This window comes from Eumetopias jubatus, unplaced genomic scaffold (genome assembly GCF_037043125.1).
Source record: "Eumetopias jubatus isolate StellerSeaLion01/CBP00866 unplaced genomic scaffold, mEumJub1_p1.0 scaffold_13, whole genome shotgun sequence".
NCBI lineage: Eukaryota > Metazoa > Chordata > Mammalia > Carnivora > Otariidae > Eumetopias > Eumetopias jubatus.
Genome location: NW_028274819.1, coordinates 41264605 through 41277799, shown reverse-complemented (window position 1 = coordinate 41277799; position 13195 = coordinate 41264605). Strand labels below are relative to the sequence as shown.

Below are 13195 nucleotides of genomic sequence, written 5' to 3'. Positions count from 1 at the left end.
GGGATGACTGCCTCTCTCCTGTATGTAAGTGGAAAAAATCCCTTGCTTTCCATCCCTTGCCTATGGAGTGTCCTACCACTCATATAGATTTTTCCATCTGGTTTTCATCACATGACCCAGGGGTAAGTTCTCGGGCCCAGGGGGAGGCGGGCACAAACACACTTTTTATTTACTGTAAGGTAATTGATAGGAAATTCTGTCTCTGTTACAGAATACCTTATGTGCACAGTCAGGATAAAATTAATAAAGATACCTATTGAAAACCCAGCCTACACACAACACACACACACACACACACACACACGCACACACACACTCAGCTGGTGGCTTGCTGGGAGAGTAAGTGCTGCTTCCCTAGAGAGGGAAGGTGCACAGAGGGCTTTCTGCACTTAACATGCCTAGAGGGGAGGCAGTTTTTCCCAGCTGCTATAGTTCTAAGTGTGGTAGGCACAGAAGCAGAGTAAGGAACAAAGAGCCCACCTTTGGGAAGCCCCATCCTTTGGGGTGCAATGGGCCCCAACCTGCTCTTCTACAGCATCTATACCAGATTTTTAAAACGTTAAAGTTAATTAGTGATCCAAAAACGGTTTCTGAGCATCTTATCTATATTCCTTTTGATTCTTATCACTCTACGGAGTAGGTACTGTTTATATCCCTTTTATAGTTTGAAGAAAGGGAGGTAAGGCTGAAATAACACAGCTCTCACTTCTCAGGACATTTGGGAAGCAAGGGTTGGAACCCCTGTTTCTTGGCCCTCTGGAGTTCTGTGGTCACAGCAGACTCTTCTTTTCCCCATTTCTTGTCCCCAGGTGGTGGCCAAGGAGCCAGCCCTGACAGCCAAGAGCTGGTGAGGGTTCCGCACACCACGGGAGTGTCCTGGCCTCTTGAACCACACGTTCCTGCTGGAGTAGATCACAGGGAGAGAGGGAGCTTGTGGGGACCTTAGTGGATACTGCTTTGTGCCTGCCTGGACCTATTTCCCCTTCCTCTGTAACAGCAGCCTGATGCTCTTTTTGGAACATACTCTTTCTCTTCACTCAGTCCCTGGGGCACTGGTACAGCTCCCTGGGTGGACATAGGACCCAGGCCTGGCCAATCAGGAAAGACCTTACCACCAAGTCAAGCTAACCAGAGTGAAACCTCAGGATTTAGCTGAGACTATTAAGATAGGCATATGCTTTTCTTACTGATGTCGTACCAGCTGTAGAATGTTTTGAATGCTGGAGGCCACCTTGGCATGACACGAGAAGACCTCATCTGAGAATGTAGCCAGCTAGAGGAGGGTAGAGACAAGAGATGGTGTGATGAGTCAACTTGGCTAGGCCACAGCATCCAAGTATTTGGTCAACTATGTCTGGATGTTGCTGTATGGGGATATTTTAGATGAAATTAACATTTAAATTAGTAGATTTTGTAAAGAAGATTATCCTCCATAATGTGGGTGGGCCTCGTCCAATCAGTTGAAGGCCTTAATAGAAAAAGGCTGATATCCCGTGAGGAAGAGGGAATTCTGCTTTAAAGACTGCCTTGGGACTTGAGCTGCACCATCAACTCTTCCCTGGGTCTCCAGCCTGCTGGTCTATCCTGCAGATTTTGGACTTGCTAAGCCCCACAATTGTGTGCACAAATTCCTTCAGAAATCTCTCTCCCTCTATCTCTCTATCTTCCACCTCCCCCTATTTCTCTGGAGACCCCTGACAATTACAGATGGCCCAACAGATTCCTGATGTCACTGCTTTTAACAATGGTCCAGCCAGACATGACAGCAAGTACTCCTGTATTTTTCATTTAAGTGTTCATCTTGAATTGGACTTCCATCACTTACAACCCAAAGGGTCCATCTCAGGAGGAGGCAGGAGCTCACACTGACTGAGCTCTCCTTCCATGCCAGACCCAGAATTCCCCTTTTACAGTCAACCTGGGCCTTGAAGGATGCATAGAAGTTCATGTGGGCATGGGGAGGACAGGGTTGAGTGAACATGTGCAAAGACACGAAGAAGTGGTAGAGCGTGGAAGCCTGGGAATCCAGAGCTCAGTGTGGCTGCAGTGAAAGGCAAAAGACCAGAGTGGAAAAACTGTCAGGTAATGTAAGACTTTGAATGTCAGGCAGAGGAGTTTGGATGTTGTCCAGAGCACAGCGGGGAAAGCAGTGCAGAGTCTGAAGGAGAGCCAGGTTTGGGCTGGGTCACTGCAGTGTGAGGGACACAGTGAAGCAGAGAGAAGACAGAGGCAGAGAGGAATGATTTTCTGGCTGGAGTTTTGCCTAATGCTCCTTAAATCCTCTTCTGTATGTCCCTTCTTTCTCATCGGGTAGCACAGCACTGTGGTTAGTGATATGGTCTTCTGCAGCCCAGTCCATAAGCTCTACCACTTACGGTCTAAGTCCTGCTGCCTCAATGTCCTCAGTGAAGATTGTCTACCTCTTAGTAATGTCTTTAAAAAAAAAAAACATTTTATTTATTTATTTATTTGAGAGCGAGTGTGAGCGAGCATAAGCAGGGGGAGGGGCAGAGAGAAAGAGAATTTTAAGCAGACTCTGCACTCAATGCAGAGCCCCATGCGGGGCTCGATATCACCAACCCTGAGATCATGACGTCATGACCTGAGCCGAAATCAAGAGTTGGATGCTTAACTGACTGAGCCACCGAGGTGCCCAGTAATGTCTTATAATGATTAAATGTCGCTACATACTTAGGGCTCCCCACAGTGCTTGACACATAGCAAACAGCTAGAAGTTAGTAGCTTACTCCTCCGGAGGCCGGTGCGTAGGCCCCTGGGTTACAAACCCGAGGTCCTAGGAGGACAGTTGTGGCAGGCTCTCTGGCCCTCTGCCCTCTCCCTACGCCAGCCCCACCTGCCTTTCCCAGGGGTCACTCCTGCTCCCTCCAGTTCTCACAGAGGCATGGCCAGCCGGGGCCCCAGGGAGTTGGAAAGGGTCATACCAGGGACAGGAGGAGAAAGGGCTTTTAGCTCTGGAAACAGATTCTTATCCAAATCCCAGCCTGGGGAATTAGGCTGGAATGGGTGAAAACCAGCTTCCCAGCCCTGCACAGGCCCAAAGGGGGTGTCTCGGAAGCACAGAGGCTGTAAACTTGGCCCTTTTTACTCTGACTTCCAGATGCAGAGGTGAGAGGCTCAAAGCCGGCTCAGTCTCCCCAGGGACTTGCTGTGGAAAGCAACTTCAATAAGATGGATAAAATGCTAAAAGTTCAGAGTCAAAAGGCATCCTTGATTCCCAGCCTTTTTAGTTTTTTTCCCACTGAATGGTACAGTAGAAATGGCAGCTCTGGCACCAACTTAGGGGGACCCTGGATAAGTCATTGCTTCCTTGGCCTCGATTTTTTTCCCAAACACCCAATGATGGGGGGGGTAGATTCAAAGGTGGAAAATGGGGTTCGCCTTGTGGACCGGATCTGATCGGTTGTTCGTGGCTGCCTGGCTGCCTGGCTAGAGCCCTGGGATTGAAATAGCAGCAAAGGCCGTGCATGTGGAAGGGAGTGGGCGGCGCATGCACAGTCCTTGGCCTGGGTGGGTTTTGGTCTCAGCACTGATGCGGATTCTCATGCCTGGCCCAGTCCCCTCGGTGGACTCTGGCTTCAGCAGTGCTCCTCGTGGCCCCCACAGAAGCTCAGGAGCTGCTTGAGGCCCCCACCTCTGTACACATTCTCTGGACCTTCCCACTTCTTGCCTGGTTAATGCCAGTGTCTGCTGGGGAGGGCTGTGTCCTTTGGCTTCAACATGGAACAATACATGGGCATTGATGTCCTTGCTGCTAGAAGAGAGGGAGTCAGGCCTCACAGAAAAGGAAGCTGGAGCCCATTGTAGCCCACACACCCTGCTTGCCGGCTCAGAACTCCTGTCACCCAAAGTCCCCAGCCTCCATTCATCTCTCTCTTCCTGCCCTGCCCAGTGGCACGCCTTCCTGTCCCTCTCTTGTAGCCAGCAGCTTGAAGCCCTCTTTATTGTGTCCCTCATCAAGTCCTGATAAGCACTGAGAAATGCATTCACTATGAGGTGCCAATTACTAAAAATAGCTGGAGATGAATTTGAACTGGTAAGATTCCAGGCGTCCACAAGCTGAAGGCTTGTGGTCACAAGAGGAGGGAACCATCGCTGAACAGCAGAACACTGTTTGTGCTTCAGTTGTGAGGAGAGTTGTTCTGCCAACAGTCTAGAACTTGAGACGTTGCAGCGAGGGGTCCCTGCCCCATTCGGCATACAATGGAGAAGGGGGTAGTCCCTGGGGCCAGAGCACCTGGGGTTTGAACGCTGGCTTCACTGTTTCCTCATGTGTGACCTAGCAGAAGTCACTTAGCCTCTTTGTGCCAGTCTTCTGGTAGTAAAACGGAGTCGGCGAGAGCGACGGCACCTTCCTCATGGAGCTCAGGGGAGTAGATGAGCTTAGTGCTTCGGTGGCATGTGGCCAGCGCTATCTCAGTGTTGGCTGTTACCACAGGCTCCTTGGGGGGCCATGCACCAATTCCAGCCATCGCTGGACCAGCGTCCAGCTCAGTGCCAGTCTGCAGCAGGTGTCGGCGAACATGAGCCCCCGCCTTTACCTTCATTTTGGAATCACCTCCAGAGCCAGGTCAGGAGCTAGAGAAGAAAGCACGGAGAATTCCTCGGCGTGGCTGCTGTCTCTGGGAGCCAGCTACTAGAAGGTCGTTGTGGCTTTGTCTCCACTGAGATCAGAGAGGCCAGCAGTTTCTCTCTCTCTCTTTCTCTCTCTGCCCCTCCCACTGAGCACCACTCACCGCCTACAGTCCCGGCTGCCTCAGCAGCCATGTTGGGTGGGACATGACCGGCCGCCTGCCCAACCTCAGCTTATTGGACCTAGGATTGGTCCCTGGCCCCAGGGCGACCCACTCAGATTTTGCCTGGGGAATTTGGAGTTGGGAAATGGACACTGAGCCAGGGATGGTGGAGGAGCTGTGGCTGAAAAGTAGAGGGTTAGGATGGCCAAGCTCACGCTGAGCTCTGAGGACACAGAGGAAGGGGTGACAGAGACAGGAGGCCTCAACTGAGAGACCCGCTCCTCTGAGACACCTTGAATCAGAGCCACCTTCCACTTCCAAGTGGGGTTTCACGAGACACCTCCCCTGAGGACCCCTCTTCTCTGGAGCTAGCCTGAGAGCATCCTTGGGCCCTGTAACTGGGAGGGCCTTTACTTACCTCCTGCCAGCCCCTTGGGAGTTACACCCTCCTGCCTCAGACCCTAGCTTCTTTCATGAGGTCCCACTGGATGGAATTTCATGTCCCTCCCTCCCTCCCTCACATCCTGTCTTGATGACCTCAGAAGAAGCAGCTGTGGTCATGCTGCCCCGAGGGAATCTGGGGCATCCCGTGCTTAGAGGTAATCCTCTGGGGCTCCTGCCTTCAACTCTGCTTTCTGGAACTGAGCAAAATCCCTATCGCGTGGCTTCATTTCCTGCCATCTTTCTCTGAGAAGACACAAAGCCCAGGCTAGCCCATCTCCTGTGGCCCCAGCCCCGCTGCCCCAAGCCAGCCATGGCCATTTCATCTTGTCCTTCATGTCAGACCCAGATCCTAGCACTGAGTCCTGTTTCCCACTTTTGAAGGGCCGAGACTGTATGTTTTTTTTATTTGAGAGTCTTGAATCTGCTGCCCCCATCCACCCAATCCTGGAAGCTGGAAATGAAGGCAGTTTATTTGTTTTTATTAACATATAATGTATTATTTGTTTCAGGGGAAAGCAATTTATTTTGTTAATGAGTTCAGAGGAAGGTTTGTGGCAGCAATTAGCAGGAGCAAGAGGAGCGGGAGCGGCAGAGAGACCCAGGAGTCAGGTCCTGTCAGAATTCAAGGGACAACTCGTGATTTCTTGAGAATTCCCTTGACTGACTCTTGAGATCCCAGGGCTGGGAGAGACCAAATTCACAGGACTGGAAGAAAGAAACGAGAGTCCGGATCCCAGGGGCCCTCTTTGGAACTGCTACTTCCTCCCTCCGTGGTGACCCTCAGGGGAGTGGCCTGTGGTGTTCCTTACGCAGCCCTAATTCAGGGCCAACGGGAGTCGGAAATCCTTGGGTGCTGGCTGTAGGTTTCCAGGGTGCCTGCCCACTGGCATCTCTCAAGGCTGGTTCCAGGCTCTGTGTTCAGGAGGGTGGGTCCGGAGCTCCCTGGCTTCTCGGGGTGAATTTGGTTTCTCCTTCTGGACTTTAGAAGAAGGTTCTGTGGGGCAGAGGAAGCAGAGCAGGCGGGTGCGGGCCTTGCGGGTACACACTCAGCCCAGGGAGCCCCCAGCCTGACGGTGCAAGGCGGGTCCCAAGGAGCTCCACAGCAACCACAGCCAGAGCCCACAGGAGGCCAGGGAGAGTAGAAGGGATACGTGCGGTAAGCTAGGAGGGGACCAGAAGGCAGAGGGCTGGGGTCCCTCACGAAGAGCACACGACAAATGGCAGGAAACACAGGGCCACTGAGGCCATCCCAGGAGCCGTGGCATAGCAGGTCAACTGTCTTGGGAGCATGAGGCCCTAATGTTTTGAGAAACTTGTAACAGAAAAGTCAGCAAGTCCGGGCTTGGGTCTGCCCCAGATACTGCCAGCGGTGGGGCTCAGGCCACGCCAAACACCAGTTCATGGCCACCAGCCCGCGCTGTTGCAGAGTGGGAAACACAGCCCCAAACCGGGCTCTGCAGTGGCCCCCAGAGGACACTGTCAAGAGAGCCGGAGCCAAGGGAGATAGAAGGCACAGACGACAGTTTGGCCCAAGCTGGGCTCAGGCCATGACAAGTCACAACAGGACATGAACCGCTCCTATAGGCCAACCCTGGTTCTTTGGACCAGCCTGAACTGCCCTGGCTCTGCCCAAGCACGGGGGCCTGGAGGAGCAGGGGCTCCCAGAGGGTGGTGACCCCAGGGAAGGGAGGCACATTTTGCTGAGGCCACCTCTGGGGGCAAATCCAGGCTGTACTCCCTTGGGCTCACCCAGCCCGTCATGCCTGGTTTGAGGCACTGTCTGTGCCCAGCAGAGAATGGTGCTCACTGCTCCATCCTGCTCCTGTGGGCGTCGCGTGGGACCCGTGGCGGGTCTCAAGGGCTGTTAGGATACCCAGACCCCGAGCATGCTACAGACTGGGCTCTGCTTGCCTTCCCTGAGCAGGAGGGTCTTTGAGTTGGACAAAATCCCAGGGTGGCTCACAGCAGGCCTGGATGGTACTCCAGGGATGGTGCCTCGTGCAGCCCTCCAGACGCCAGTCCAAAGAACCCACCAGCTCGGGCAGCAGACGGCCCCTGCATGCAGCATGGACAGACAGGGCCCTGCAGCCCGCCTGCCTATTCACCGTGGGGGGCTGCCGGGCTCCAGCTGCAGGAGGACCCCGTGTCTGGGCACGGGAGCACGGTCTTCAAGGACCTTTCGGACCGGCTGGGGGCTTTTGGCTGCAGAGGGAAGAGAAGAGCTACATATGCAGAGCAGAGCAGGAAACACAAAACAGGGCTTGGTTATTTCCAGGCAGAGCCCCATCAGACCTTTCCCTTCACTTGCCTCCTGCCTCAGGTCCTGCCTAGGCTCTGGGTCCAGAATTAGTTGCTACAAGACCTTGATTTCTCCTAGATGTGCACAGAACTCAGCCCATGCTGGCCAGAGGAGGAAAAGGCAAGCAGGGGGCTGAAGAACACATGTGTGGGTGGTAGGAAGGTGATGAGGCTGGAGACTAGACAGCAGAGAGGCACAGAGACAGAGAGAGAGGAGAGAGATGGATACACAGTAACAAAGACTGGCACCGACTCCAGCCAGGAATCGAGGAAGCAAGAAAAGGACAGGTGAAGAGAGAGGGGGAGAAGGATGAAGGAGAGATGGCCAGATGGGGGGGGGGTGGGGGAGACTGACGGGAAAGATGCAGGAGAGGGACAGAGGGAAAGGAGAGACAGAGAGAGAGAGACAGTAAGATAGAGGGACCCATGCAGATACAGAGACAGGAACAAAACGGACACAAGGAGAGACAGACATAGGGGATCCTGCGGGAGGGGGCTGAACCCCGTGCTCCTGGCTGCTTAGAGATGCAGCGCGAGGGAATGCAGTTACATAGCCGGCAGAACTACTAGATAGTAAAAGACATGGAAATCTTTAAACTAGCTAATGATGGTGCAGGGGATGAGGTCCTGAGTGGAGAACAAGAAATCCTGAGTTTGTCCCGACTCCATCGTGTTCTTGGTCTGAGACCTGGACTGTGTCTGGGCCCCAGTGTTTCATATGTGAAGAAGAATCTGGACCAGACAGTCTAGGAAGCAGCTCTGACAATGCTGACAGGGTGACCCAGTGACTTAGTTCTAGGCCCTCTCTGGCCCGGGAGCTTTTTAGGATCGATGACTGTGAGAAGCTGTGTGCCCGGGCCAATCCTACAGGCTGGATGAAGGCTGAGGGTAGACTGGGAGAAGGTGGCCCAGATTCTGGAGGAGGAGAGGGAGGAAGCAGAGGGCCAGGTGCTGCGCACACTTACAGCTCATCGTCGTACTCCTTGGGGGGGCAGACGGCAACAACAAGGTCAATCCAGTCCTGTGGGAAGAAGCCCTGTGACTCTGGGGCATGCTCAGGGATCGATGGTATGTCTTCCCTTGACATTCCATTCTCACTCCTGGGCGCCGTGGCTCAGGATCAGCTGACTGGGGCCTTCTTCCCACGGGGAGGTGGGCCCCAGTGGGGCTGGAGGGCCTCCTGGTGGGCATTGGCCTCACTGTGCGGACCCATGATCTGGGGTAGCTTTCAGTCTCTGGGCCTTCACAACCATAGAGGCCAAGATTTACAGACCCTTGAAGGACACGAAGTTCCCAAATGTTGATCTGTGGACCAGGGCCAGGCAGTAATCTCAGACCCACCTGGGGGACTTCTTAAAACTCTAGACTCATAGACTTGGCCCCTGGAGATTTGGGGGAGGTCCTAGCTCCCCAGGTCACTCTGAAGCATATCCAATCAGGGAACTTTAGGCTTAGCTTTCTGTCCCTAACACTTGAATCCCCTCAATGGCATCATTGTCCACCCTTGGCTTGGGTATATCCAATAAAAAGTATGTGAAATATCACTGGGCCCGTCTACCATGCAATAGCTCCTAACATTACACCGAAAGCTCTCCCCAGGACTCCCTCCATCCGATCTAGTTCTGCTCTCAAGAAACATAGAGAACACTTCTGCTCCCTCTACCCTAATGCAGCCCTTCAGATAATCAAAGACAGTCATCATGTTACCCGTGAGTCTTCTCTTCTTTACATCCCTTCATGTGGGTCCCAGGCCCATCTGGTCAGCTTCCTCGGCTCTGAACTTAATAGCTCAGGCTCAGCTGCCTGCATACAGTTGCACAGGTTGTGCACTGCACAACATGAGAGGGCACCATCCACACTGTAATCTGTAGGAGGGCATGCCCTCGGATTGTGCAGTGCATAACCTGAGAGACCTTATATGGTGGCCTCGACCCAAGTGGCTAATGAGCACAGATCAGACTACCACCAGACCCTCTTCCATTTCGGGCACCCTCTACTTCTGTTAATGCTTTCCAGTAGCCCCAAGCATTTTTGATTCCTGATCAGTGTGCACTTAGAGAAGACCTTAAGTCTTTTTCTTGCATGGGTTGCCATACTTTGTCTTCTGGAGTCTGTATTTGTGCCACTTGCTCTTTGGACTCAAGGTCAGGAACTGACATTTATTTTTCTGAATCTCATCGTGTCATATTGAGACCATTGGTTGGATGGGTTATGTGGATGTCACCCAAGAATTTCCTGGTCCCTGGATACCCGCCCTGGGATGGGGCATCCTGACTAAGCTCTGGCTGCAGAGGCTAGGGTTTAAGGCAGGCAGGCAGGGGAGGGAGACAGGGAGGGGGTTTGCTCTTACCCCCTGACTCCAGGCCTTCTGCAGGGTGGCCTCAGCCTCGGCCAGGGTGTAGTCCGTCACGATCTTGCCATTGATCGCCATGACCTCATCCCCTTTCACAATGCCACCTGCAAGATGAGGTTGACTGGTCAACTGGGCCATTTGTGACGTGTGCCTGGCCCAGGACTTGGCAAAGGTGGGGGGCAGGAGGTCACTGGAGGGGTGCAGAAGGAGCCTGACTCCCGGCTTCTGATGGGCTCAGAAGGCACGAGGGGAAACAATCCACCAGGTTACTCAAAGAGCACTTACTACCCACCCTGTCCATACTCCCTCACCCCAGCTCAGTAGAATCAGGACACCAATGATGAACCATTGCCTCCCTAGCCTTTGTACAGGCCTCTGCTATTACAGAGGGAGGCAGACCTGCATTGTCCATGAAGTTATCAGAAATATGAGCTAGTTCTGTGAGCTGTCCCTGTCTGTGTGCCAACCCTGCCAGTCTCCATCACGCCCCTGACTAGGCCAAGCTCCTTCCTACCCCACAACCTTCACATGCTATTCTACCTGGGACACTTGCCACCCCTGCCCCTTTCTTCTCTTTTCTAGGGCTAAGATGAAACGTTTCCTAGACAGATGTTGGCAGGGATGCAGAGAAAGGGGAACCCTCCTACACTGTTGGTGGGAATGCAAGCTGGTGCAACCACTCTGGAAAACAGTATGGAGGTTCCTCAAAAAGTTGAAAATAGAGCTACCATATGATCCAGAAATTGCACTACTGGGTATTTACCCCAAAGATACAAATGTAGTGATCCGAAGGGGTACATGCACCTCGATGTTTATAGCAGCAATGTCCACAATAGCCAAACTGTGGAAAGAGCCAAGATGTCCATCAACAGGTGAATGGATAAAGAAGATGTGGTATATATATACAATGGAATATTATGCAGCCATCAAAAGGAACGAGATCTTGCCATTTGCAATGACATGGATGGAACTGGAGGGTGTTATGCTGAGTGAAATAAATCAATCAGAGAAAGACATGTATCATATGACCTCACTGATATGAGGAATTCTTAATCTCAGGAAACAAACTGAGGGTTGCTGGATTGGTGGGGGGTGGGAGGGATGGGGTGGCTGGGTGATAGACATTGGGGAGGGTATGTGCTATGGTGAGCACTGTGAATTGTGCAAGACTGTTGAATCACAGATCTGTACCTCTGAAACAAATAATATAATATATGTTAAGAAAAAAAAGAAGAAGTTAGCAGGAGGGGAAGAATGAAGGGGGGGAAACTGGAGGGGGAGACGAACCAGGAGAGATGTTGGACTCTGAAAAACAAACAGGGTTCTAGAGGGGAGGGAGGTGGGGGGATGGGTTAGCCTGGTGATGGGTATTAAAGAGGGCACGTACGGCATGGAGCATTGGGTGTTATGCACAAACAATGAATCATGGAACACTGCATCAAAAACTAATGATGTAATGTATGGTGATTAACATAACAATAAAAAATTTTTAAAAATGTCATAATTATGTAATTATGAGAGTTGGATTCATCCTGCAGGTTTATAAGCCATTTATAGTTATTCTTACCTATTTTTTTTATGTTGGGTTTGTGACATTTTGTTTATTAGGTTGTATGTTCTCTGTATATTAAAATAACTAAATGTTTGCCTGCCATGTAAAAAAAAAAAAAAGATGAAATGTTTCCTCAGAGAGAACTGCTCTGACCTGCACGCAATCTCAAGCAGGTCTTTCCTATCGTTCTCTCAAAGAATCCCAGTCTCTTCCTGCAGAGCATTTTCATAATTTATAGTTATATATTTGTTGACTGATGGTCCCTCCCACCAGACTCAGCTCCACGAGAGCAAGGACCGTCTCTTTGGTTGACCACTATGTCCACAGCACTTACCATAATACCTAGAACAAAATGGGAACTTAATATATTTCTCGAACAAATGAATGATGTTAAAGGTCTTCCTGGGTAAGATGACCTGTAGTCCAATAAGTTTGGGAAGAGCTGAGTTATAAGCTAAGCAGAGTTACTCACTGCACAGCTTGTCAGAGCCTTGAATATGCTAATATGTATTGTGGCTCTCCAAGAAGTAGATAGATTGTGCATGGTTTCTCATACATCTTCAACTTCAGAACCTTTAAAAAAAATGTTTTTTAAGGACTTTTTCTTAGTTCTGGTGTCCACAGCACATTCTCTGGTTTATGTTGAAATAGATCACCCAGAAGTCTTGTAGGCATGAAGACCAGAGGAATGTAGTGATTGATACTGAAGATGATGTGGCAGTGGCTTAAAACACTGCTCCTGGAGAAAAGGTCACCAGCTGCTGGTATGTCCAAAGCAGTGTGGGACCAGGCTGTAGACAGCAGCTTCCTCTGGCCAGTGGGCCTGGGGAGAGGAGACTTTCACTTTTTCCTTTTGTACGAATTCCAGATGGAACCTCAGGAGCAACAAGGCAGCGGTTGGGCTGGCGCTTTGTAAGGAGGGGAGGGTCCCATTTATTCTGGTGACTCGCCTCTGTAGCCCACAGAACCAGGTGACTTTCCCATCACTCTGCCTCCCGCCTCAAGGGCTCACCCACCTTCCATTCTACCGACTGCAGCCTAGCACCTGCCCAGGAGGGACCTCACCATGGGATACCTGCTCGGGCCTGGAAGGGTGAGGGGCCCTAAGGCTCCTCCTTCGAGGCCACTGATTCCTTCACAAAAGACCCAAGACTATTGAAAATGCTCCTGGCTTTGGAAGAAGAAACCGCTAATGGTGAGTCGCAGACACTCTTGGGCAGGTGAGCGGGTTTAAGGCAAGAGTAAAGCAAAATACCAAATGGCCTGGGCTCCAGTCCTGCCTCCACCACTTACCGGCTGTGGGTCCTTGAACAAGCATTTTACCTTTCTGTGCCTCGGTTTCCTAAGCTGTAAGATGAGAGTAATTACAGTACCTATTTTCGGTGCTGTCGTGAGGATTAAACGAGTTAATAATACACGTGAACGCTTCAGACACAGAGTAGGTGCAGATATTTAGAATCACATCTGGCACATGGTGAGCTCTTCATAGACATTAGCCCTTATTATTAAAAGGACAGGGAAGGTTAGGATGCTTTCTTTCCTGCCTTTACATGTGCTGCCCCCTCTTCCTGGAAAGTTCTTTCCCACCATCATGAGGCTAACATTGACTTACCTTTTAAGCTCAGGTATGATGCTTGTAGGGAGCCTTCCCCCATGGCCCCCTTTTCCCTTGGTGGGTCAGGGGCCCCTCAGGGTCCCACAACTGTCTGTCAGCTGACTGCCCTGTTATGGCTGGAATCCGGCAATTCTGAGCATGTTTTCACCACTAGACGGGGAGCCCCGCAGGGCAGGGTG

At 51.5% G+C, this 13195-nt stretch overlaps 1 protein-coding gene across 1 annotated transcript in view; it reads right to left on the bottom strand.

Annotated features, from left to right (window-relative positions):
* Positions 1-6018: 6018 nt before the first annotated feature.
* USH1C (USH1 protein network component harmonin) overlaps positions 6019-13195 on the bottom strand; it is a 45997-nt gene continuing 38820 nt past the window's right edge. Inside the window, exons 24-27 of the mRNA XM_088017493.1 lie at positions 9847-9953; positions 8462-8532; positions 7321-7420; positions 6019-6198 (exon numbers count right to left, since the gene is read on the bottom strand). Of these exons, the coding sequence (XP_087873619.1) occupies positions 6019-6198; positions 7321-7420; positions 8462-8532; positions 9847-9953 (458 nt within the window). The remainder of the gene's footprint in view (positions 6199-7320; positions 7421-8461; positions 8533-9846; positions 9954-13195) is intronic.